The sequence below is a fragment of the Bos taurus genome, chromosome 2 (genome assembly GCF_002263795.3).
Source record: "Bos taurus isolate L1 Dominette 01449 registration number 42190680 breed Hereford chromosome 2, ARS-UCD2.0, whole genome shotgun sequence".
Classification (NCBI taxonomy): Eukaryota; Metazoa; Chordata; class Mammalia; order Artiodactyla; family Bovidae; genus Bos; species Bos taurus.
In genome coordinates, this window is record NC_037329.1 from 19,003,096 (window position 1) to 19,030,712 (window position 27,617).

General features: G+C 41.2%; 1 protein-coding gene across 1 annotated transcript in view; it reads left to right on the plus strand.

Moving 5' to 3' along the window:
- Nucleotides 1-27,617, plus strand: part of PDE11A (phosphodiesterase 11A) — a 423,445-nt gene that overhangs the window by 176,491 nt on the left and 219,337 nt on the right. Inside the window, exon 5 of the mRNA NM_001205422.1 lies at nt 20,650-20,714. Coding sequence (NP_001192351.1) covers nt 20,650-20,714 — 65 coding nt within the window. The remainder of the gene's footprint in view (nt 1-20,649; nt 20,715-27,617) is intronic.

The following is a 27,617-nucleotide window of genomic DNA, read 5'->3' on the forward strand; positions in this document are numbered from 1 at the left end:
TCAAACTATCCACACATAGTCATTGACTATGCTTTGGCATAGTCAATGAAACAGAAGTAGATATTTTTCTGAAATTCTCTTGCTTTTTTGATGATCCAGCAGATGTTGGCAATTTGTTCTCTGGTTCCTCTGCCTTTCCTAAATCTAGCTTGAACATCTGGAAGTTCACGGTTCACGTATTGTTGAAGCCTGGCTTGGAGAATTTTGACCATTACTCTGCTAGTGTGTGAGATGAGTGCAAATGTGTGGTAGTTTGAGCATTCTTTGGCATTGCCTTTCTTTGGGATTGGAATGAAAACTGACCTTTTCCAGTCCTGTGGCCACTGCTGAGTTTCCCAAATTTGCTGGCATATTGAGTGGAGCACTTTTACAGCATCATCTTTTAGAATTTAAAATAGATCAATTGGAATTCCATCACCTCCACTAGCCTTGTTCATAGTGATGCTTCCTAAGGCCAACTTGACTTGGCATTCCAGGATGTCTGGCTCTAGGTGAGTGATCACACCATCAATGTTATCTGAGTTATGATGATCTTTTTTGTACAGTTCTTCTGTGTATTCTTGCCACCTCTTCTTAATACTTTCTGCTTCTCTTAGGTCCATACCTTTTCTGTCCATTGTTGAGCCCATCTTTACATGAAATGTTCCCTTGGTATCTCTAATTTTCTTGAAGAGATCTCTAGTCTTTCCCATTCTATTGTTTTCTTCTATTTCTTTGCATTGATCACTGAGGAAGGCTTTCTTATCTCTCCTTGCTATTCTTTGGAACTCTGCATTCAAATGGATATATCTTTCCTTTTCTCCATTGCCTTTTGCTTCTCTTCTTTTCACAGCTGTTTGTAAGGCCTCCTCAGACAACCATTTTGCCTTTTTGCATTTCTTTCTCTTGGGCATAGTCTTGATCACTGCCTTCTGTACAATGTCATGAACCTCCATCCATAGTTCTTCAGGCATTCTGTCTAATCTAATCAGATCTAATCCCTTGAATCTATTTCTCACTTCCACTGTATAGTAGTAAGGGATTTGATTTAGATCATACCTGAATGGTCTAGTGGTTTTACCTTTCAATTTAAGCCTGAATTTGGCAATAAGTAGTTCATGATCTGAGCCACAGTCAACTCCTAGTCTTGTTTTTGCTGACTGTATAGAGCTTCTCCATCTTTGGCTCCAAAGAATATAATCAATCTGATTTCAGTGTTGGCCATCTAGTGATGTCCATGTGTAGAGTCTTCTCTTGTGTTGTTGGAAGAGGGTGTTTGCTATGACCAGTGTGTTCTCTTGGCAAAACTCTATTAGCTTTTGTCCTGCTTCATTCTGTACTCCAAGGCCAAATTTGCCTGTTACTCCAGGTGTTTCTTGACTTCCTACTTTTGCATTCCAGTCCCCTGTAATGGAAAGGGCATCTTCTTTGGGTGTTAGTTCTAGAAGGTCTTGTAGATCTTCATAGAACTGTTCAACTTCAGCTTCTTCAGCATTACTGGTCATGGCATAGACTTGGATTACCATGATATCAAATGGTTTTCCTTGGAAACGAACAGAGATCATTCTGTCATTTTTGAGATTGCATCCAAGTACTGCATTTCAGACTCTTTTGTTGACCATGATGGCTACTCCATTTCTTCTAAGGAATTCTTGCCCACAGTAGTAGATATAATGGTCATCTGATTTAATTTCACCCATTCCAGTCCATTTTAGTTTGCTGATTCCTAAAATGTTGATGTTCACTCTTGCCATCTCCCGTTTGACCACTTCCAATTTTCCTTGATTCATGGATCTAACATTTCAGGTTCCTATGCAGTATTGCTCTTTACAGCATCAGACCTTGCTTCCATCACCAGTCACATCCACAACTGGGTATTGTTTTTTCTTTGGCTCCGTCTCTTCATTCTTTCTTAAGTTATTTCTCCACTGATATCCAGTAGCATATTGGGCACCTACCTACCTGGGGAGTTCATCTTTCAGTGTCCTATCTTTTTGCCTTTTCATACTGTTTATGGGGTTCTCAAGGCAAGAATACAGAAGTGGTTTGCCATTTTCTTGTCCAGTGGACCACATTTTGCCATACACAGAAGAATACACAGAAGAACTTTACAAAAAAGATCTTCACGACCCAGATAATCACGATGGTGTGATCACTCACCTAGAGCCAGACATCCTGGAATGTGAAGTCAAGTGGGCCTTAGGAAGCATCACTACAAACAAAGCTAGTGGAGGTGATGGAATTCCAGTTGAGGTATTTCAAATCCTAAAAGATGATGCTGTGAAAGTGCCAGAAAATTTGGAAAACTCAGCCAAGGCCACAGGACTGGAAAAGGTCAGCTTTCCCCAGGCAAGAACACTGGAGTGGGTTGCCATTTCCCTCTCCAATGCATGAAAGTGAAAAGTGAAAGTGAAGTCGCTCAGTCATGTCCGACTCTTAGCGACCCCATGGACCGCAGCCTACCAGGCTCCTCTGTCTGTGGGAATTCTCCAGGCAAGAGTACTGGAGTGGGGTGCCATTGCCTTCTCCGAATCCCTAAGAAAGGCAATGCCAAAGAATGCTCAAACTACTGCACAATTGTACTCATCTCACACACTAGTAAAGTAATGCTCAAAATTCTCCAAGCCAGGCTTCAACAATATGTGAACCGTGAACTTCCTGATGTTCAAGCTAGATTTAGGAAAGGCAGAGGAACCAGAGATCAAATTGCCAACATCCGCTAGATCATGGAAAAAGCAAGAGAGTTCCAGAAAAACATCTATTTCTGCTTTATTGACTATGCCAAAGCCATTGACTGTGTGGATCACCACAAACTGTGGAAAATTCTGAAAGAGATGGGAATACCAGACCACCTGACCTGCTTCCTGAGATATCTGTATGCAGCTCAAGAAGTAACAGTTAGAACTGGACATGGAACAACAGAATGGTTCCAAATAGGAAAAGGAGTACGTCAAGGCTATATATTGTCACCCTGCTTATTTAACTTGTATGCATAGTACATCATGAGAAATGCTGGGCTGGAAGAAGCACAAGCTGGAATCAAGATTGCTGGGAGAAATATTAATAACCTCAGATGACACCACCTTTATGGCAGAAAGTAAAGAAGAACTAAAGAACCTCTTGATGAAAGTGAAAGAGGAGAGTGAAAAAGTTGGCTTAAAGCTCAACATTCAGAAAATGAAGATCATGGCATCCGGTTCCATTGCTTCATGGCAAATAGATGGGGAAACAGTGGCTGAATTTATTTTTCTGGGCTCCAAAATCACTGCAGATGGTGACCACAGCCATGTAATTAAAAGTAATTTATGGTAAATTTATGACCAACCTAGACAGCATATTAAAAAGCAGAGACATTACCTTGCCAACAAATGTCCATCTAGTCAAGGCTATGGTTTTCCAGTAGTTTGTATGAATGTGAGAGTTGGACTATAAAGAAAGCTGAGTGCTGAAGAATTGATGCTTTTGAACTGTGGTCTTGGAGAGGACTCATGAGAGTCCCTTGAGCTGCAAAATTCCTTGGACTAATTTCCTGAATATTCATTGGAAGGACTGATGTTGAAGCTGAAACTCCAATACTTTGGCTACCTGATGCGAAGAACTGACTCTTTTGAAAAGACCCTGATGCTGGAAAGATTGAAGGCAGGAGGAAAAGGGGACAACAGAGGAGATGGTTGGATGGCATCACTGACTTAATGGACATGAGTTTGAGTAAACTCTAGCAGTTGGTGATGGACAGGGAGGCCTGGGGTGCTACAGTCCATGGGGTGCAAAGAGTCAGACATGACTGAGTGACTGAACTGAACTGAATTGTTCATGGGTTTCTCAAGGCAAGGATACTGAAGAAGTTTGCCATTCCCTTCTCCAGTGGACCATGTTTTGTCAGAATTCTCCACTATCACCCATCCATCTTGGGAGGCCCTACAGTGCATGGCTCACAGTTTCTTTGAGTTAGACAAAGCTGTGGTCCATGTGATCAGATTGGTTGCTGCTGCTAAGTCACTTCAGTTGTGTCTGACTCTGTGCGACCGCATAGACAGCAGCCCACCAGGCTTCCCTGTCCCTGGGATTCTCCAGGCAAGAACACTGGAGTGGGTTGCCATTTTCTTCCCCAATTCATGAAAGTGAAAAGTGAAAGTGAAGTCGCTCAGTCGTGTCCGACTCTGTGCGACCCCATGGACTGCCACCTACCAGGCTCCTCCGTCCATGGGATTTTCCAGGCAAGAGTACTGGAGTGGTGTGCCATGATCAGATTGGTTAGTTTTCTGTGATTGTGGTTTTCAGTCTGTCTGCCCTCTTATGGAAACAGATAAGAGGCTTATGCAAGCTTCCTGAAAGGAAAGAATGACTGAAGGGGAAACTGGGTCTTGTTCTGATGGGCGGGGCCATGCTCAGTAAATCTTTAATCCAATTTTCTGTTGAAGGGCGGTGCTGTGCTCCGTCCCTGTTATTTGAGCTGAGGCCAACCTATGATGCAGGTAATGAAGATAATGGGGACCTCCTTTAAAAGGTCCCATGCACACCCTGCTGCACTCAGTACCCCCAACCCTGCAGCAGGCCACCACCGACCCACACCTCCACCAGAGACTCCTGGACACTCACGGGCAAGTCTGGGTCAGTCTCTTGTGGGGTCACTTCTCCTTTCTCCTGGGTCCTGGTGCACACAAGGTTCTGTTTGTGCCCTCCAAGAGTCTGTTTCCCCAGTCCTGTGTAAGCTCTAGCAGCTCTATGGTGAATTAATGGTGACCTAGTCCAAGAGGGCTTATGGCATATCCAGGTCTACTGCACCCAGAGCCCCTGCCCCCGCAGCAGTCCATGGCTGACCTGTCCCTCCTCAGGAGACACCCAAACACAGTTCTGTCTCAGTCTCCATGGGGTCTCTGGGTCCTGGTGTGCACAAGGTGTGTTGGAGCCCTCTGAGCATCTCTGGAGGGTATGGGGTTTGATTTAAGAAACGTATAACCCCAAAAATGGTGATTACTTATTAGATCAGTTGTATTTTCTTTTTGGTAGCAGAAATATCTATTTGAGCATAGCATTTTTTAAAAGTTGTTTTTAAATTAAAAAACAGAGAAACCAGGCCAACTAGTGCTTGATAAATATGCAAATCAAAAAGACTTCCGTCCATGGAGCTTTTCCAAAGAACAGTCAGAGATGCTTGGGGATATTTTGTTTACTTCCCTATGGCAAGTGTACTGCCTTCCCCAGGGGGGTGTAATGCCTAGGGCTGATCAACAGCCAGAGGAACTTGGAACTGTTTGTTCAGTTTCATTGACCTATAAGCCGCTTCTGATGTTTCTCTTGTAAGATTCCCTTTTTACTTAGTGTATGTGTGCATTTATATATTTATTTAATCTGCATTCATTTAGTGCATCTATAATAAAAATCAAAGTTGGAATTAGAGAATAGATTTTTAAAATTTAGAAACTAAGAACCATTCAATTGTCAAGTCAAGAATAAAACATGTACTTTATTCTCATTTGTTTGTGCTTTCATCTATTTTTTATTGGTCATAACCTCCGTGGTGACACTACATATCCCATTAGATTGCATCAAAAAGTTTTAGCTGTTTTTGCTGTTTTAGTTTTTTAACCCAGGTGTCTGACTGTAAATAATTTTCAACTTGGGCATATTATATTTTTAACAAATTCCTCTTAAAAATATAAGTTGTTTGAGCCATGGTTGCCTAGAGTTTTGCTTTTCAAACAAAGATATTTTTGAAAGTGAAAGGGGCTACTTTTAATAATTGTCCCATGACAACAAGTTCAATTAGAGTGGGATGGTCCCATGACAACTGGGACATATGCGTGTCCTCAGTTATACGCCCCAACACTCATCCTGGTGCCTAAAATTTCTATCATTACAGTGTTGTTTCAAATGAAAAGATTTTGACTCCAGGAATCTTCCTTCTGAACAATAGATAAATTACATGGGAACACAGATACATTAATCTATCATTAGCCATTAACGGCTTGGCAGAAAATGACTAGCTGACTTGTTTCAGAGATCACTCTGGACCAGAAATTAGCATTTTTTTTTTTTCTGTAAAGAGCCAGCTGGTAAATATTGTCGACTTTGTGGCCCATGGGGTCTCTGCTCAACTCTACTGTCATAACGAAAAGCAGCCATAGGTAGTATTTAAATTAATGGGTGGGATCCGTTAAAATAAAACTCTATTTTTAAAAACAGATAGGGGCCAGACTTGGCTTACAGTGTTTTTTTGCCTACTGTGGCTCTGGAGGAATGGGAAGCAAGCAGGTGAGTTTATAGCTACATAAAACTGTATATATACAGAACTACAAAACTTCTTTGCCATTTATCTTGCTGTCCTCAAGGCCAAGGCCCATGTGTATATAGCCTTAAGGGCTCAATATTCTGGTAACTTTGAGATTATAAACTTAATCTCTGCTGCTAAGTCACTTCAGTCGTGTCTGACTCTGTGCTACCCCATAGACGGCAGCCCACCAGGCTCCTCCGTCCCTGGGATTCTCCAGGCAAGAACACTGGAGTGGGTTGCCATTTCCTTCTCCAATGCATGAAAGTGAAAAGTGAAAGTGAAGTCGCTCAGTCGTGTCCGACTCTTAACGACCCCATGGACTGCAGCCCACCAGGCTCCTCCATCTGTGGGATTTTCCAGGCAAGAGTACTGGAGTGGGGTGCCACTGCCTTCTCCAAAACTTAATCTCAGATTGCCCTAAATTCAGAAAATCTGTGAGGGAATTCCACTGGCAATCTTGTGTTCTTGAATATGTGATTAATCTAAGATTTCTGGGACAATCTTAAGTTACTCCAGAATGTTTTTGAAGCCCTTCGTGGTCTGATGGTTTGGAACCTGACTAACTTTATGCACCTTATGGAGCCAAGGATGGTGTTTTGCCACATCCTTGATCATATGTGGTTGACAGTCAACAGTGGGTTTGTCTTCAAAGCTTCATTGCTCTGCTTATATTTTATTACTCCCTTGATGGAACTCAAGCCTGCTTCTCTTTTATTCTTGCATTGTTTGCTATCAGCTAATTGCTGTATTTCTCTTACCCACTATTTCAGATTCCCATCTATGCCTCTGAAAAATATACTCTTTTACACAAATTATTGGGGGTTCCCAGTTGGCTCAGTGGTAAAGAACCTGCCTGCCAATGCACAAGAGACTCAAGTTTGATCCCTGGGGTCAGAAGATCCCCTGGAGTAGGAACTGGCAACCAGCTCCAATATTCTTGCCTGTAAAATTCCATAGACAGAGGAGCCTGGTGGGCGACAGTCCTTGGGGTGGCAAAGAGTCGGGGGACTGAGCATGCACACACACACAATGGCCCATAATAGCTTTTTTCAACTGTAATTAATTTTACATAAGCGAATTTATGTTATATCATGTGTAAAAGTGTTTTATATACTTAATACATTTTCCAAGTACGTAAGTACTTCATCTCCTTTTTGCTTATAGTTTTACTCAATTAATTGTCGAAAGCATTTAAGGCAACCTTCAGCAAAAATAGAAAAATTCATCAGATCAGATCAGAAAAGTCCGTCAGTCGTGTCCGACTCTTTGCGACCCCATGAATCGCAGCACGCCAGGCCTCGCTGTCCATCTCCAACTCCCGGAGTTCACTCAGACTCACGTCCATTGAGTTGGTGATGCCATCCAGCATTCTCATCCTCTGTCGTCCCCTTCTCCTCCTGCCCCCAATCCCTCCCAGCATCAGACTCTTTTCCAATGAGTCAACTCTTCACATGAGGTGGCCAAAGTGCTGGAGTTTCAGCTTCAGCATCATTCCTTCCAAAGAAATCCCAGGGCTGATCTCCTTCAGAATGGACTGGTTGGATCTCCTTGCATTCCAAGAGACTCTCAAGAGTCTTCTCCAACACCACACTTCAAAAGCATCAATTCTTCGGCGCTCAGCCTTCTTCACAGCCAACTCTCACATCCGTACATGACCACAGGAAAAACCATAGCCTTGACTAGACAGACCTTTGTTGGCAAAGTAATGTCTCTGCTTTTCAGTATGCCATCTAGGTTGGACATAACTTTCCTTCCTAGGAGTAAGCGTCTTTTAATTTCATGGCCGCAGTCACCATCTGCAGTGATTTTGGAGCCCAAAAAAATAAAGTCTGACACGGTTTCCACTGTTTCCCCATCTATTTCCCATGAAGTGATGGGACAGGATGCCATGATCTTCGTTTTCTGAATGTTGAGCTTGAAGCCAACTTTTTCACTCTCTACTTTCACTTTCATCAAGAGGCTTTTTAGTTCCTCCTCACTTTCTGCCATAAAGGTGGTGTCATCTGCATATCTGAAGTTATTGATATTTCTCCCAGCAATCTTGATTCCAGCTTGTGTTTCTTCCAGTCCAGCGTTTCTCATGATGTACTCTGCATGTAAATTAAATAAGCAGGGTGACAATGTATAGCCTTGACATACTCCTTTTCCTATTTGGAACAAGTCTGTTGTTCCATGTCCAGTTCTAACTGTTGCTTCCTGACCTGCATACAGATTTCTCAACAGGCAGGTCAGGTGATCTGGTATTCCCATCTCTTTCAGAATTTCCCAAAGTTTATTGTGATCCACACAGTCAAAAGCTTTGGCATAGCCAATAAAGCAGAAATAGATGTTTTTCTGGAATTCTCTTGCTTTTTCCATGATCCAGCAGATGTTGTCAATTTGATCTCTGGTTCCTCTGCCTTTTCTAAAACCAGCTTGAACATCTGGAAGTTCACAGTTCACATATTGCTGAAGCCTGGCTTGGAGAATTTTGAGCATTACTTTACTAACATGTGAGATGAGTGCAATTGTATGGTAGTTTGAGCATTCTTTGGCATTGCCTTTCTTTGGGATCGGAATGAAAACTGACCTTTTACAGTCCTGTGGCCACTGCTGAATTTTCCAAATTTGCTGGCATATTGAGTGCAGCACTTTCACAGCATCATCTTTCAGGATTTGAAAGAGTTCAACTGGAATGCCATCACCTCCACTAGCTTTGTTCGTAGTGATGCTTTCTAAGGCCCACTTGACTTCACATTCCAGGATATCTGGCTCTAGGTCAGTGATCATACCATCGTGATTATCTGGGTCGTGAAGATCTTTTTTGTACAGTTCTTCTGTGTATTCTTGCCACCTCTTCTTGATATCTTCTGCTTCTATTAGGTCCATACCATTTCTATCCTTTATTGAGCCCATCTTTGGATGAAATGTTCCCTTGCTATCTCTAATTTTGTTGAAGAGATCTCTAGTCTTTCCCATTCTGTTGTTTTCCTCTATTTCTTTGCATTCATCACTGAGGAAGGCTTTCTTATCTCTTCTTGCTATTCTTTGGAACTCCTCATTCAGATGCTTATATCTTTCCTTTTCTCCTTTGCTTTTCGCTTCTCTTCTTTTCACAGCTATTTGTAAGACATCCCCAGACAGCCATTTTGCTTTTTTGCATTTCTTTTCCATGGGGATGGTCTTGATCCCTGTCTCCTGTACAATGTCACAAACCTCATTCCATGGTTCATGAGGCCTATCAGATCTAGGCCCTTAAATCTATTTCTCACTTCCACTGTATAATCATAAGGGATTTGATTTAGGTCAAACCTGAATGTTCTAGTGGTTTTCCCTACTTTCTTCAATTTAAGTCTGAATTTGGAAATCAGGAGTTCATGATCTGAGCCACAGTCAGCTCCTGGTCTTGTTTTTGTTGACTGTAGAGAGTTTCTCCATCTTTGGCTGCAAATAATATAATCAATCTGATTTCAGTGTTGACCATCTGGTGATGTCCATGTGTAGAGTCTTCTCCGCAGCCACATGTTTTTAAGAAATAAGTTCTTTTAAGTTTTAGTTCAGTTCAGTTCAGTCACTCAGTTATGTCTGACTCTTTGTGACCCCATGAATTGCAGCACGCCAGGCCTCCCTGTCCATCACCAACTCCCAGAGTTCACTCAGACTCACGTCCATCGAGTCAGTGATGCCATCCAGCCATCTCATCCTCTGTCATCCCTTCTCCTCCTGCCCCCAATCCCTCCTAGCATCAGCGTCTTTTCCAATGAGTCAACTCTTCGCATGAGGTGGCCAAAGTACTGGAGTTTCAAGTTTAGAGACGTTATTTTGTATCTCTCTATCTTTGCTATGATACACATTGGACAATCAATATTTAGCCAAAGATGCATAAAAATTAGTATTATCGTCATTTTTCTTCTAAAGACATGGGAACCTAAAATATAAAAGATATGAAGTTAGGGAACATAATCTATAATACTGCCTTCACTTCTGATACCAATTACAAGCTCAGGAATTCTCAAGACCATGCTCAAACTCCATAATTTGCTAGAAGAGCACGCAGAATTCACTGGAAGCTGTTACACATATGGTCATGGTTTATTGTGAGAAAAAAATACAAATTGAAGTCAACCAAGGGAGAGACGCATAGGCAGAGCCCAGAAAAGTCCAAAAGTGGTGCTTCCAGTTGTCATCTCTCCACGGAGTCATGGAGAACATTAACTTCTCCCAGCAGTGATGTGAGACAACATGCGTGAAATATTGCCAGCCAGGGAAGGTCACTCGAGCCTTGGCATCCACAGTCTTAGCTGGGGCTTGGTCACTACAACCTATCTGGCCACTCAAATGGCTGCTCTCTGTCTCCATGACCTCTGGAGGTCAACTGATATCATGTGACCCAAAGCCTCCACCCTAAATCACATTGTTGATGTGGCTCAAAGCCACTATGCTAAGTTAGCTTGTTATTGTCTGGCTGGCCCAGGGCACCCAGGTAAACAAAGACACTTTTTTCAAGGCTGGACATTCCAAGGACTTAGAGGTTACCTCCCAGGAGACAAGAGCAAAGACCAGACCTTTCTTTGGGTAAGCTTACTTCTTTCCTACACACAAGGTCAACACCATGGTTAATGAACCCAATATCTGATATTGACCAGGACACCATGGGCTGGTTTATTGGGGAACACAATGGGTACTTTCCATGATATAGAGTGCTGAAGTTGAAATAAGCATACTCCTTGACTTTCCCTTTACTCTTTAAACATGAATTTAGAAAATAAAACCCCAAAATAAAATAAAATAATTGACCCTATTTTTCTTTTGAGCATGTGATTTATGTTAGAATAAAAAGTTCAAGCATCTTAGAAAAAAATTATTTCTTCCTTTTGGTAGTTTTAAAAAGCCCTCTTTTACATTTAAAGAGTTCTTACATTTCATTGAGGTCCTTGTTTATCTTATCCATTCTCTTTATGATTCTAAAGCTATAAGTTATATAGCTTTAAGATTTCAGGATTTCTTGTTACATTTCTTGTAAGCTTCTACCCCTCAGAGGGTTGTTTTTTATTTTTTTTAATTCTTAAAAGATCTTTATTCTTTTTTACTCTCTGGACATTTTTCAGGTTTGTTTCTTAAGGTATAGAAAGCGGAAGTTCACTTTTTTTCCAGGGAGCACTAATTTTCATGACCAAGGGCAAGTTTAGCTCCCTCTGTACAGTAAGCTCCACGCGTGCAGGACTTTTTTCTTTTTCTTTTACTTTCACATGTGTAGCCCTGGTGCCTGTTTCACTACTTGACAAATGCACTCAGTACATATTTGTTGTGTCAAATAACAGTTTTCAAAAAGCTGAAAACCTAATCCTTGCAAAAAGCTAAAACAAGCATGTATCAAAGATGTAGTTAACTCAGTAATGAGAGAAGTCAACAAGATAGCGGTCAGTTCTAAAATAGGCACTGCAAGAATGCAGGCACAAGATTGCTGTGTGTGCTTGCTTTCTAAGTTGCTTCAGTCGTGTCTGACTGTTTGTGACCCGCCAGGCTCCTCTGTCCATGGGATTCTCCAGGCAAGAATACTGGGGTGGGTTGCCACGCCCTCCTCTGGGGGATTTTCCTGATCCAGGGATCAAACCCACATCTATTACTTCTTCTGCATTGGCAGGCAGGTTCTTTACCACCTGTATCTTCCAGGGCTTCCCTGGTGGTTCAGATGGTAAAGAATCTGCCTGTAATGCAGGAGACCAGAGTTCAATTCCTAGGTCAGGAAGATCCCCTGGATGAGAGAATGGTTATACACTCTCCAGTATTCTTGCCTGAAGAATCCCATGGATAGAGGAGCCTGGTGGACTATAGTCCACGGGGTTGCAAAGAGTCAGACATAACTAACACTTTCACTGTCTTCCAGGACAATAAAATTTTAAATTATGGGCTTATCTTTTCTTCTGCACAGAAGCCATTCCCATTTCTACTTGAATAGAATTCATTTGCATTGCTACAGGACACAAATCATTTTCATAATGTCAAGCTATTCTTTCTTGCCCCAGTGACTTCCTGAGTGACAGCATTCACCCTCCTTGTTTTGAACTTCAGTTATTGCCCAGTTATTACTGGGTACCCGTCCTCAGCATATGTGTTCAAACCACAAGCCTCATGATGACGTCCCTGTGTTTACTCCTTATCTCCTTTCCAGGTAGACCAGTCACATTCAGATTACAAGGGGCAAGCTTCCTGAGTGCCACAAGTTACCCTCCGTATGACCCTCAATAAAAGCCCTTACCCAGGGGTCCTTGGTCTGCTCTCTTCCTTTTGTGACCTGTAGTGACAAAACTTTGAGCTTTGGGTGGCTTTCTGTGGTTTTGGGGGTATGCTGTGCCCTCCTCTCCAGGACCTGTATGATAAATAATTTAATTTCACATGCCTTTCTGAGTATAGTTTCTGTAGCCGTGTTTAGAGTGAGCCTCAAACACCCTACAAAGGGGACTTACCCCCGCCCCACATTTATAATCCAGTTGATATCAGTTTTTCAGAAATTAACCTCTATCCTTTCAGAATTGTAAAGTATTCTAATCAGTAGTAAAAATTAAGCCAAGTAAAGTTCAGGTATGACCTAAATCAAATCTGTTATGATTATACAGTGAAAGTAACAAATAGATTCAAGAGATTAGATCTGATAGAGTGCCTGAAGAACTATGGATGGAGATTCGTGACCCTGTACAGGAGGCAAAACCATCCCAAAGAAAGAGAAATGTGAGAAGGCATAGTGATTGTCTGAGGAGGCTTTACAAATAGCTGAGGAAAGAAAAGAAGTGAAAGGTAAGGGAGAAAGAGAAAGATATACCCAACTGAATGCAGAATTGCAGAGAGAGCAAGGAGAAATAAGAAAGCCTTCTTAAGTGAACTTCTCCCTAATCTCTTCTGCTTCTGTTAAGTCATTACTCTTTCTGTCCTTTATTGTGCCCATCCTTGCACAATCCTTGTATCATCCTTGGTATTTCCAACCTTCTTGAAGAGATTTCTAGTCTTTCCTATTCTGTTATTTTCCTCTATTTCTTTGCACTGTTCACTTAAGAAGGCTTTCTTATCTCTCCTTGCTCTCTCTGCAATTCTGCGTTCAGTTGGCTATATCTTTCTCTTTCTCCCTTGCCTTTCACTTCTTTTCTTTCCTCAGCTATTTGTTAAGTCTCCTCAGACAACCACTTTGCCTTCTTATATTTCTTTTTCTTTGGGATTGTTTTGGTCACTGCCTCCTGTACAGTGTCACAAACCTCCATTCATAGTTCTTCAAACACTCTGCCTACCAGATCTAATCCCTAGAATCTGTTCATCACCTCCACTATATAATCATAAGGGATTTGATTTAGGTTATATCTGAATGGGCTAGTGGTTTTGCCTACTTTCAATTTAAGCCTGAATTTTGTAATAAGGAGCTGATGATCTGAACCACAGTCAGCTCCTGGTCTTGTTTTTGCTGACTGTATAGAGCTTCTCCATTTTCATCTGCAATGAATATAATTAATCTGATTTAGGTATTGATCATTTGGTGATGTCCATGTGTAGAGTCATCTCATGTATTGTTGGAAAAAGCTGTTTCCTATGACCACTGTGCTCTCTTGGCAAATCTCTGTTAGGCTTTGCCCTGCTTCATTTTGTACTCCAAGGCCAAATTTGCCTGTTTCTCCATATATCTCTTGGCTTCCTACTTTTGCATCCCAATCCCCTATGATAAAAAGGACATCTTTCATTTTGGTGTTAGTTCTAGAAAGTGTTGTAGGTCTTCATAAAACCAATCAGCTTCAACTTCTTCATCATTAGTGGTTGGGGCACATACTTGGATTACTGTGGTGTTGAATGGCTTGCCTTGGAAACAAACTGAGATCATACTGTCATTTTTGAGATTACACCCAAGTTCTGCATTTTGTACTCTTGTTGACTATGAGGGCTACTCTGTTTCTTCTAAGAGATTCTTGCCCACAGTAGTAGATTTAATAGTTATCTGAATTAAATTCGCCCATTCCCATCCATTTTAGTTCACTGTTTCCTAAGATGTCAATGTTCACTCTTGCCATCTCCTGTTTGATCATGAATGATTTACCTTGATTCATGGACCTAACATTCCAGGTTCCTATGCAATATTGTTCTTTACAGCATTGGACTTTACTTTCACCACAAGATATAGCCACAGTTGAGTGTTGTTTCCACTTTAGCCCTGCTGCTTCCTTCTTTCTAGAACTATTAGTACTTGCCTTCTATTCTTCCCTGGTAGTTTTTGCTGTGTAACAAATAAGCCCCAAATTATTTGTGGTTACAGATCCTGTGCATTTGTAGAGGGAATAGCCAGGATGGTTTCCCTCTTTCTAGGATATCTGGGACCACACTTAGAAAAATTTGGAGATGATGGGTAACTTAATGGCTGGGAACTAGAATCATCTGAAGGCTTGTTTGCTTATATGTCTGGCATCTGGGCTGGAAGGGCTTAAAAACTGGGGCTGCTAACCAGAGCAGCTACATGTGACTCCTGTTGATGGTGGCCTCCCTTTTAGCATAGTGTCCTGAGGGTAGTTGGGCTTCTTACATGGTGTCTCAGGACTCCAGGCACAAGTATTCCATTCAGATGACACAGAAGCTGCAGGGCCTTTTATGACAACCTCAGAAGGCACATGTAATATCTCTTCTATATATTCTATTTGTTGTAGTGGTCGGAAGCCCACTTAGATTTAAGGGGAGGAAACATAGACCCTACCATTTGGGAGGAGGGTGGCAGGGTCACATTGTAGAGAAGAATGTGAAACAGGAGAGATTGCTGTGACCATCTTTGGAAAATTACATTTGTCACAATGAGTGATTTTGCAGAGGCTTATTTCATGTTAGAATATGAAATGAAATGCGTCCTATAGTTGTGAAGGGTATTCCCTTTTAGTTGAGCTATTGTCACTGCCCTGCATTTAGCTAGGCACATGCAATTTTCTTTGTGATGGGCTTTTCTTTCATCTTTTTCCTAATGTTACATTTTCTTAGTTTGGGTTCATTACTTCACTGATAAAGCTGTTTTAATATTTAATCTATTCCCAGTTCCAAAATCATTTTCTCAAGTGCCCATCAATTCCTTATAAGTGGTTAATTTAAATGGCCTTTGAAGCATGACTGCATCTGGCTAAGGCAAATCTAAATGTCAACCTTGGAAGCATCCAGTGACATTCAGATGACTCCTTTCAGTACAGGGACTCTTTTTCTGTCACATGGTCTATCTTGTCAAAAGAGAGCCAGAAATTGTGCCTTTCCCAATCCATATTTTTAGTGTTGTTGAAAAAAACTGGCACTCTAGAGGCATACAGACCTGCTTTAATCCCAGTTGCCTCATTTAGTTGTGTGAAGTAGTGCAAGTTTCTCAAAAATTATGGGTTAGTTTCCTCATCTATATATTGAAGGTAAAAATCCCCATTTTATAGAGTTGTAACAGGGGAATTAAATAAATGAAGAATCTTCTGACGTAGGGCCTAGTTTATAGGAAGGACTTAATACTGGCTAATGATGAGTTTGTAATAGGGAAATTAAGTAATCAAAGAGCTTTCTGATGTAGGGCCTGGTTTATAGGAAAGATTCAGTTCAGTTCAGTTCAGTCGCTCAGTCATGTCCAACTCCCTGAGACCCCAAGAACTGCAGCATGCCAGCCCTCCCTACCCATCACCAACTCCCGGAGTTCACCCAAATTCATGTCCATTGAGTCGGTGATGCCATCGACATCCTCTGTGGATGAGACAGAGCCATCTCATCCTCTGTCATCCCCTTCTCCTCCTGCCCCCAGTCCCTCCCAGCATCAGGGTCTTTTCCAATGAGTCAACTCTTCGCATGAGGTGGCCAAAGGACTGGAGTTTCACCTTTGGCATCAGTCCTTCCAAAGAACACCCAGGGCTGATCTCCTTTAGAATGGACTGGTTGGATCTCCTTGCAGTCCAAGGGACTCTCAAGAGTCTTCTCCAACACCACAGTTCAAAAGCATCAATTCTCCAGTGCTCAGCTTTCTTCACAGTCCAACTCTCACATCCATACATGACCACTGGAAAAACCATAGCCTTGACGAGATGGACCTTTGTTGGCAAAGTAATGTCTCTGCTTTTTAATATGCTATCTGGGTTGGTCATAACTTTCCTTCCAAGGAGTAAGCGTTTTTTAATTTCATGGCTGCAATCACCATCTGCAGTGATTTTGGAGCCCCCAAAAATAAAGTCTGACACTGTTTCTACTGTTTCCCCATCTATCGGCCATGAAGTGATGGGACCAGATGCCATGATCTTTGTTTTCTGAATGTTGAGCTTTAAGCAGACTTTTTCACTCTCCTCTTTCACCTTCATCAAGAGGCTTTTTAGTTCCTCTTCACTTTCTACCATAAGGGTGGTGTCATCTGCATATCTGAGGTTATTGATATTTCTCCTGGCAATCTTGATTCCAACTTGTGCTTCTTCCAGCCCAGCCTTTCTCATGATGGACTCTGCATATAAGTTAAATAAGCAGGGTAACAATATACTGCCGGGAGCCGGTGAGGCATTCCACTCGTGACAGAGGTCATGAGGAAGGAGGCTCGGCATACGCAAAGGCGGGATCGAGCCTCAGGAGTCCACCCGGGTATTCTCGAGCATTTTCCCCCCCAAAAAACCAGAGTCTGCCTACTTTATTGCTTTGTGCTCTCACCTCTGACTTTACTGGGGGCTGTCCCCTACCACCATCTCTCTCTCTCTCTGTCAAAGAGTTAACTTACAGCTCCAATTAATAAAGTTCCTGGGCAATTAGGAGTGTTTAAATCCAAACCCCTCAGATGGCTCTCTAACTCGCCTGACAAGTTTACCCGGACTCCTGCAGCTATGCATACAATTGTTTACAGTCTCCTAGCCTCCAGAGGCACGGGAAGCTTAAGATATTCAAATAGCTTAGAGCCTCTCAGAGAGTTAAAAACTGTCAGAATAAACTAGTAAAGGATTTCATTGATGAGTCAATGCTTGTTGCCAAGTTTTCACATCCCCTGAATTGTATCCTTGAATGTGTATTAATTAATAGTTGGTATATAGAAAAAAATAAGTAGTGGCCTTGGTGTTAGTAACTTTAGACCCTTAAGGTAATAAATTCTTTCCTTTGTTGTAAACCCATTACACATCCGCCCTATAGGAATGCAATTTTATCTTTGGAAGATGGCGCCAAACCTTAAAATAATTACTCTTAGAGAAAATAAGTCTTTGTTGATAAGTCCTTGTCAAGAGTCATAAAATGTTAGTAGGCCTTCTGGCCAGAAGATGATGTAAATCACCTAAACCATTTGTATACGATAAATTTGCAGGAAAGAAACCTTGGTTTTTGATAAGAATCAAAGACTGCTGACTTTGCATCCCCTATTATCCTCTATGTGTAACTTAGGGTATAAAAGCCCCTGTTAAAAATAAAGCTACGGGCCTTGTTCACCAATGCTTGGTCTCCCCATGTCATTCTTCCCTTTAACTTCCAGCTGAGTCTCCATCTGGAGCGCGGAACCCACCACGCTTACTAATTATGCCTGGGCTTCTAAGACCCACTCGAGAAGGTGTCTAGGGTGAGGCACCTTCCGCTATTCGAGAGGGCGCCTGCGGCCTACGTAAGTGGTGCAAACTTCTTGTCTTGAAGTTTTATTGGTCTCCCGCGTAAACCAAGCTACTCAGCTTCTTTTCTCCACTGAATTTTCCTACTGAGCTATCCTCATTCTATTGTTCTCTATATCTCTAATTAGCATATAAATAGTCGCCTAGGCCGTCTCTCCTTCGAATACCCTGGATCAGCTGGGGCTGGTCCCCAGCAATATACAGCCTTGACATACTCCTTTTCCTATTTGGAACCAGTCTGTTGTTCCATGTCCAGTTCTAACTGTTGCTTCCTGACCTGCATATAGGTTTCTCAAGAGGCAGGTCAGGTGGTCTGATATTCCCATCTCTTTCAGAGTTTTCCACAGTTTATTGTGATCCACACAGTCAAAGGCTTTGGCATAGTCAATAAAGCAGAAATAGGTGTTTTTCTGGAACTCTCTTGCTTTTTCGATGATCCAGAGGATGTTGGCAATTTGATCTCTGGTTCCTCTGCCTTTTCTAAAACCAGCTTGAACATCTGGAAGTTCACAGTTCACGTATTGCTGGAGCCTGGCTTGGAGAATTTTCAGCATTACTTTACTAGCGTGTGAATAGCCATAATAGTCAACAAAAGAGTCTGAAATGCAGTACTTGGATGCAATCCCAAAAACGACTGGATGATCTCTGTTCATTTCCAAGGCAAACCATTCAATATCACAGTAATCCAAGTCTATGCCCCAACCAGTAATGTTGAAGAAGCTGAAATTGAATGGCTCTATGAAGACCTGCAAGACCTTTTAGAAAGAAAGTGAAGTCACTTAGTTGTGTCTGACTCTTGGAGACCCCATGGACTGTAGCCTATCAGGCTCCTCCATCCATGGGATTTTCCAGGCAAGGGTGCTGGAGTGGATTGCCATTTCCTTCTCCAGGGGATCTTCCCGACCCAGGAATCGAACCCGGGTCTCCCACATTGCAGGCAGACGCTTTACCTTCTGAGCTACCAGGGAAGCCCAACCTTTTAGAACTAACACCCCAAAAAGATGTCCTTTTCATTATAGGGGACTGGAATGCAAAAGTAGGAAGTCAAGAAACACCTGGGGTAACAGGCAAATTTGGCCTTGGAGTACAGAATGAAGCAGGACAAAAGCTAATAGAGTTTTGCCAAGAGAACACACTGGTCATAGCAAACACCCTCTTCCAACAACACAAGAGAAGACTCTACACATGGACATCACCAGATGGCCAACACTGAAATCAGATTGATTATATTCTTTGGAGCCAAAGATGGAGAAGCTCTATACAGTCAGCAAAAACAAGACCAGGAACTGACTATGGCTCAGATCAGGAACTCCTTATTGCCAAATTCAGACTTAAATAGAAGAAAGTAGGGAAAACCACTAGACCATTCAGGTATGACCTAAATCAAATCCCTTATGATTATACAGTGGAAGTGAGAAATAGATTTAAGGGACTAGATCTGATAGACAGAGTGCCTGATGATCTATGGATGGAGGTTCATGACACTGTATAGGAGACAGGGATCAAGACCATCCCCATGGAAAAGAAATGCAGAAAAGCAAAATGGCTGTCTGGGGAGGCCTTACAAATATCTGTGAAAAGAAGAGAAGCGAAAAGCAAAGGAGAAAAGGAAAGATAAAAGCATCTGAATGCAGAGTTCCAAAGAATAGTAAAGAGAGATAAGAAAGCCTTCCTCAGTGATCAATGCAAAGAAATAGAGGAAAACAACAGAATGGGAAAGACTAGAAATCTCTTCAAGAAAATTAGAGATACCAAGGGAACATTTCATACAAAGATGGGCTCAATAAAGGACAGAACTGGTATGGACCTAACAGAAACAGAAGATATTAAGAAGAGGTGGCAAGAATACACAGAAGAACTATACAAAAAAGATCTTCACAACCCAGATAATCACGATGGTGTGATCACTCACCTGGAGCCAGACATCCTGGAATGTGAAGTCAAGTAGCCTTAGAAAGCATCACTACGAACAAAGCTAGTGGAGGTGATGGAATTCCAGTTGAGCTATTTCAAAATCCTGGAAGATGATGCTGTGAAAGTGCTGCACTCAATATGCCAGGAAATTTGGAAAACTCAGCAGTGGCTACAGGACTGGAAAAGGTCAGTTTTCATTCCAATCTCAAAGAAAGGCAATGCCAAAGAATGCTCAAATTACCACACAATTGCACTCATCTCACACGCTAGTAAAGTAATAGGAAAGATTCAGTAGTAGCTAATGATAAGAAACACTGCCTCTGCATTTTCTGTGCTCATAAATTCCCTGTCAGCGTAATAGGTCTTAATCAGGCTCTTGCACCAATCATGCCGGTTTCACTAGACAGAGGAGGGAGGAAGTATCCACACTAGGGATGATCTTTGAAGAAAGTGTCTTTTTTAAAGTTACCTTTTGCAGGTGGCAAAATAAAATTCACCTGAGAACAACTAGGGAAGGCAACTTTAACCTTTTGAAGGGTATTTTGTCCAGGTTCTCCATGGATGGTGAACTGGGTTGCTAAAAGGGCAGGGAAAAAATTATTTCAAACAAGATGTCCCTTTGCCTGACCACCACAGGATTTTTACACCTTATTGTAATTATATTAGTATATGCACATTTAGAAATATATTTAGACTTTAGCAATGTGTGCCATGTAAGAAATAAGTTACAAAATGTAGGATAGAATTTTCTCTTGTCCCTCAGGATTTCTCCACTGAAAATCTGTCTTTAATCTCCAATTATTGTAATAGTCATTATAGAGATGAAAAATGTTTATTTGATTATTTTAAACTGTGAGAAAGCTTTAATTGACTGAGATTTATTGTCTTTCTGTGCGGCAGGTGGTGAAGTTTACCAAATCCTTTGAATTGATGTCCCCAAAGTGCAGTGCTGACGCTGAGAACAGGTAGGCTCATGAGTTTCAGTCTGGTCTTTAATCCTCACCTTTGATCCTTGGTGTTGACAGCACTGCATAATTTCTGAGGACAGGAGTTGTTCTTTCTTCAGATCAGCAGATGAAGCCAAATATCACCACTTTTCTGTATTTCAGTTTAAATAAAAACTACACATAAAAATCGGAGAAGGCAATGGCAACCCACTCCAGTACTCTTGCCTGGAAAATCCCATGGATGGAAGAGCCTGGTAGGCTGCAATCCATGCTAAGAGTCAGACATGACTGAACGACTTCACTTTCACTTTTCACTTTCATGCATTAGAGAATGAAATGGCAACCCACTCCAGTGTTCTTGCCTGGAGAATCCCAGCGATGGTGGAGCCTGGTGGGCTGCTGTCTGTGGGGTCACACAGAGTCGGATATGACTGAAGTGACTTAACAGCAGCAGCAGCACCACACATAAAAACAGATGGGGAAACAGTAGCTGATTTTGTTTTTCTGGGCTCCAAAATCACTGCAGATGGTGATTGCAGTCATGAAATTAAAAGACACTTACTCCTTGGAAGGAAAGTTATGACCAACCTAGATAGCATATTGAAAAGCAGAGACATTACTTTGCCAACAAAGGTCCATCTAGTCAAGGCTATGGTTTTTCCTGTGGTCGTGATGGATGTGAGAGTTGGACTGTGAAGAAGGCTGAGCACTGAAGAATTGATGCTTTTGAAGTGTGGTGTTGGAGAAGACTCTTGAGAGTCCCTTGGACTTCAAGGAGATCCAACCAGTCCATTCTGAAGGAGATCAGCCCTGGGTGTTCTTTGGAAGGAATGTTGCTAAAGCTGAAACTCCAGTACTTTGGCCACCTCATGAGAAGAGTTGACTCATTGGAAAAGAGTCTGATGCTGGGAGGGAGTGGGAGCAGGAGGAGGAGGGGACGACAGAGGATGAGATGGCTGGATGGCATCACTGACTCGATGGACATGAGTCTCAATGAACTCCAGGAGTTGGTGATGGACAGGGAGGCCTAGCATGCTGCGATTCATGGGGTCACAAAGAGTCGGACACGACTGAGCGACTGAACTGAACTGAACTGATACATTTGTAAAACTGCTAATGAATAAAGTAGATTTTAGATATTCCCTAACTACAGAGATAACTTTTTTTTTTGCCTTATTTAGATCCTTTGTTTATCTTTCTCCCTTTTTTTTTGCTTGTGTTTGACCATTAACCCCCCGGGAAAAGAGTAAGAGCTTCCAGTAGTTCATGTTTTGTCCCTGTTGGTATCTTTGAGGCTCTAGCAGGGTAAAAGTAAGGGTTGGGTACAATCAGTGAGCTTTCTGTTAGCTTTGCATTACCCTCAATAATAGTTTAGCTGCTACAAAAAATATTGATTCTTTTTACTTTGGTCAGCTCTAGAAGAAGTGCTAAAAAGAAAAAAAAAGTGAAATTGACCAAAATGCAAAAATATGGAGAAAGACAAATAAAGCATGATAATGATGACAACACCAGTGATGATAATATCAGCTAGATAAGCTATTTCCATTCATTCAGGGCCGAGTGTGCCACGTACTATTCTAAATACTTTATAAATGTTGAATCCTGCCAAACAACTCGATTAAGCAGGCATCATTCTTCATGCATGACAGAGGAGAAAACCAAGGTTCAGTGCGTTTATATGACTTGTTCAAGGTCCTGCAGCCAGTGAATGGTATTTATACCTCAGAACAAGATCATCTAAGACCCTCTCAACCTCTGAATTTTGATCCCACTGCCACACATGGTCTATATAGAGTGAATGCCTGCTGGATTAATGTTGACCAAATCTGGCTGGATCAATCAGAATCAAACCTGGAGAACTGAATAAAGACTAAAATTTCAGGACCCACATGAACAATTTTGATTCCATATGCTGAAAGTGAATCCCTAAAGATCCATCTACATATTCAAAAGGTTCCCTAGGTAATACCTGTTTCAAGATGTAATTATTCTGGGTAATTTGATTTTATATATCTATTATTGCCTTTAATTCAGAAAATAGAAATCAGTACATTAAAATGGGCACTTCAGCTGCTTCACTTTTATCAAATGTATAAAATTTAATAAAAGAGTCCATTTATAATTCCATTTATATTCTTTTTTTCCTATTTTTGGCCACATCTCAAGGCATGCAGGATCTTAGTTTCCTGACCCACAAGGATTCAAACCCGTGCCCCATTGGTGGAAGTATGGTGTCTTAACTACTGGACTGCCAGAGAAATGCCTATAGAGCATTCTTGAAAAAGCAGAATTATAGGAGCAGAAAGCAGATCAGGACTTGCCAGGGTATGGAGGTGGAGAGAAGGGTTTACTACGAGGGGGTACAGGGAAATTTGGGATTGTGAAGGAACCATTCTATGTCTTACTTGCGGTGGCAGTTGTATAGTTGCATTTGTGAAAACTCGCAGTACTATGCACTTAAAAAGCATAAATTTTACTGTTTATAAATTATACCTTAAAATGGGAAGCAAAAGACCTTCTGGAAGAGGTTTTTGTTTTCAGGAGAATGTATGTTCACATCCATATTTAAGGTCAGCTAATCTATACCTAAAAAAGATTTAGACATAAGGTTACTAGTGGTGTATTCATTTCCCTAAAAATTTCATGCAAAGTAGCATGAAACATTGGGTTGGCCAAAATGTTTGGGTTTTTCTGTAACATTTTACAGAAATGTAAATGTTCTACTCATACTTACTCCTTTGGCTAAGTACCAATTCATACAGGTTCTCTCTCTCATATGTGAAGGGGAAAGATATCCTTTGAAATTCGAATACTTTAATATTGTTCTTTTAAAAAAATACTAAATATGCCCTCATGGTCACTACAGAGTTAAGTATTTCATTATTTTTACGGCTGAGAGTACTTCTGTGTCAAAATGAAATGACCCAAGGCCTAGACTGCCCTCGGCAAAATTCTGATAATAAAAAAAGAAAGAAAGAAAGAAAGGTCAGATTTTCTTTTAAAGAGACATTTGAAAAGTGCCTTTGAACTTTGGCATTATGAGATAGTATTCTCCATCATTCTATTTGTGGCCTTTATGTAGAATATCCATTTATCTCAGAAGACCTTTCCTGCATCGTCCAGTAATTGTCCTCTGGTGGATGTGGGATCCTTTGGTCATTTATTGAAAGTTAAAGGAATAAAGACAAGTGGCTCTAGCATTTACTTTGCCAGTGGCCATGGAAAAGCCATTGAAACAGGCTGTGAGCCCACAAATCACAGCTTGCTCTCAACGTGTTGTAAATCTTTTCTTTAACCTTTCATCACTTAACATCTTCACTATAGATGACGTTCATTAGATACCTTAGTCCTCTGGACATCGTTCAGAGTTATGATAGGATAGCTCTTGAAGGTAATCTCTAGGGCTTCATCCAACAATGTTTCAGGACCCTATTTTAATTCTGATAAATTAATTTAATTCTCCGATTTAAAGCTTGCTGATTTTTATAGACAGTCCTTGAAGACTTTTTAAAAAACCAGTTCTGTTGCTGACTCACCATTTCTGCCTACTGTCTTATGTGGGTAACTCTTTTGTTTTGACCAGTCTCCTCTTGGTCTCCGTGTAATTAATACCAAGCAGTTTGAGAGCTGGACATGATTGATCCATCTCTCTCCATGTGTTTCTCTTATGGGACATTCTTGATGACTCTTCTAGTGAAAAGATTCTCACTGTGTCATGATGGGCTTTTTCCACTGATAGGGAGTTCTAATTGTTAGAAAGCCCTTTTATGTTGAATCAGATTTCTGTGACTTTGACCTATTTGTCCTTTGGAGATAGTTATCCCTTCGTTAATTTTATCATTTCATTCAACAGCCATATGGTGAGTACCTATTCTCCAATAGGTAATGGGGCTACAGAGAATTTATTTTAAAATCAGCAGTCTCTGCCCTCAATGGATCTCAAAGCCAATAAAGGGGGTAGGAGTAGGTTAAGAATGTAATATAACCATAACCAGATTTCACCAGCCCTCCAGACCATGGCTATAAGTAAAGTCACAGTAACAGTGATAATTTATACTTGACTGCTTGGTCATTTCTCCCTTGTAACCTAAGAACCCAAGCCCTTTGCAAAAGCCACTCTTGAAGTAGCTCTGGGAATCCCCAAGGTTTTATAAAATTTTCATTGCTCACTCTTCATTTCTTCAAGTGTCCCTAAGTCCTTTTCTTCTAAACATGACAGAGTGGAACCTGTTGGCATGGACTTCCTGGCCCACTCCAGATTCCCACGGACCCCTTACCCGTGCTATACCACAGCTCCCCAGCATTGTCTCACATGCACTGGTGGCCTTTCCAGATCCAGACAAGGCTGGGTAATCAGTGCACGAGTGGGAAGAAGGGTCACTTTCCTTACCATGTGTTATAGTTTTCTGTCTGGCCCTCAATCAGTCCTGCGTGTACCATATATATATATATATATATATATATATTTTTTTTTTTTTTAAACCAATCTTTTAGTTCTTAAAGCTTTTATCTGCAGCCCTTCTTTCTCTATAGGACTTGGACCAAATCCATAGGATCAGGCTTAGGACCGAGTCCCCAAACTGAGGGCCAGCCACTAAGTTGTTCTTTTGATTTCTCCACCTTTCTTCCATCTCTGCCACCAGGCTCAGAGGCTCAAGACCTCCTTGTCCCAGGAAGGCCCTTTCCTTCCATGCACGTCAATTTGTACAGATAAATGCCCCCTCATGTAGAGATATGTCCCAGATTAAGCTCATATGTCCTGCTATCAAGTAAATCATGATGGCAAAGCAATTCAATATTTTCTGCAAAAATTATGTATATGTATAGCTGGGGCTTGCCTGGTAGCTCAGACAGTAAAGAATCTTCCTGCAATGCTGGAGACCTGGCTTCAGTCCCTGGGTTGGGAAGATCTCTTGGAGAAGGGAATGGCTACCCACTCCAGTATTCCTGCCTGAGAAATCCTATGAGTTCATGGGTGACAGATGAGTGTAGATGAGTGTCATCTGAGTGAGTGACAGATGAGCCTGGCAGACTCCATGGGATCCATGGGATCACAAAGAGTCAGACACAACTGAATGACTAACACTTTGACTTTTTTATATGTATAACTGATTCACTTTGTTGTACAGCAGAAACTAACACTACATTCTAAAGCAACTGTACTCCAATAAAAATTAATTTAACAAGTAACAAAATTAGTTTCCCTGCTAAAGAAAAGGTTTGTACTGGGTGACACTTTAATGTAGAGGAAGGGACACCCAACTCACCTGGGGAAAACTGGAAGGTGATTCTCAGGGAGAGCTTTCAGACACGGTGGAACTTCACTTAGGTCCTATAAGATGATAGGAAGTTAGTGACACCGCAACCTCCCAGGGAAAGGAAACATTGTAAACAGAAGCAGAGAAGTGGGAGAGAAAACATGGCAGTGTTTCAGGATCTTTAATTAGGTGGTAGAGAAAATATGGCGTGTTTCAGGATCTTTAATGCTGTGATCTGTCATCACGAGGGTCATTGTAATTGATAGTGATGGCCCTTTGCTCCTCCTCAGGGTATCCAGCTCCCCAGAATGCCATCTGATGGGGATTTGGGAACGACCCAGTCCTTCTCAGCTGCTCAGACCCTCTTAATTGTCCTGGAGCCTGACTACATGCCTGCTTACTCATGGGAGAGTAAGCAGGTAGTGCGTGACATATTAAGATTTGTCTTGAAAAATCATCTGGGCAGTAGTATGGAAGGACCAGAGAATGGCAAGCTAAAGCCACCAAGGATTAAATCTAGTGCCTTACCCACTTGGCAGTGGTTCAGTCCTGAAAGACTGCACAGATCCACTGTACTTACCTTTTCCAGGTCAGCAACTGCTATTTTTAGACTATTTTCATATTTCATGGTCCCAGACTCTTCACCACTTTTTTGATTTTACTATGGCTATGCCCCAGCTTGCTTGAGTCTTTCTTATTCTAGTATTTCTTAAGAATGGAACACGGTTTTCTGTTTTTTTCAGAATCATAACAAATTAGAAAGGACATGTGCCTCTCTTTTACAGAATATAATATTGTTGATGCATTTATTATTCCAACCTTCTGTGTTTATGAATACTAACTTTCAATACTGACTTTACCAAAAAAATTAAGATCTTTTCTGATCTATTTGACCCTCCCCCTCCTCAGATCTCTCTTTAGGACCTCTCCTGTGAAGCCTGACTTAATAATATTTAGTGAATTGGCCTGAATAAACTTTCTTGAATCTCTTATTCAAGCTTTAATGAACCTCTTTCTGCCCTCAATGGAAATAGGTAGTCTGAATTATCATATGTACCTGAAAGTAGGAATGAACATTCATGAACATCTTAAGAATTAGAAATTTTTATTTAGTATAAAATATATTTGGCCAGATTTTCCTGATGTATCACCTAAGTATAAATATGGACACTTTGGAAATTGCACTTTCTCAGCACTGCTACTTGAAGAATTTTTTTTTAAGTTAAATGTCTGTAATTTCTATAAGGTAACAACCGACTAAAAGGATATTTTCACTTAATCATTTAATAGAATATACTGGAAATAATTATTATTTAAAGCCCAAGTTCTGTAACCACTTCAGCATTTGGGGAGTAAGGCAGTCAAAGGGAAAAAAATTTACTTCAATGGGAAGCAATCTTTTTTAAAGAAAATTTAATCTTCTTACTATATTTTTCATTTATTACAACTGGAAGGGGAAGAGGAAAATAAAACTAGAAATCTCAGTGCAGTTAAAAGGCAAGGCTTTCTGTTTAATGAGCCTGTCAGCATGCACGTCAGCCTGGAGGGTGGAGAGCTAAAGCATTCTTTGAAAAGACAAAGGTGTATGTACGGTAGGCAGAGTAATGCCCCCCTCAAAGAAATCCAGATCTGAATATGTGGAATCTGTGAATATTACTTGGCA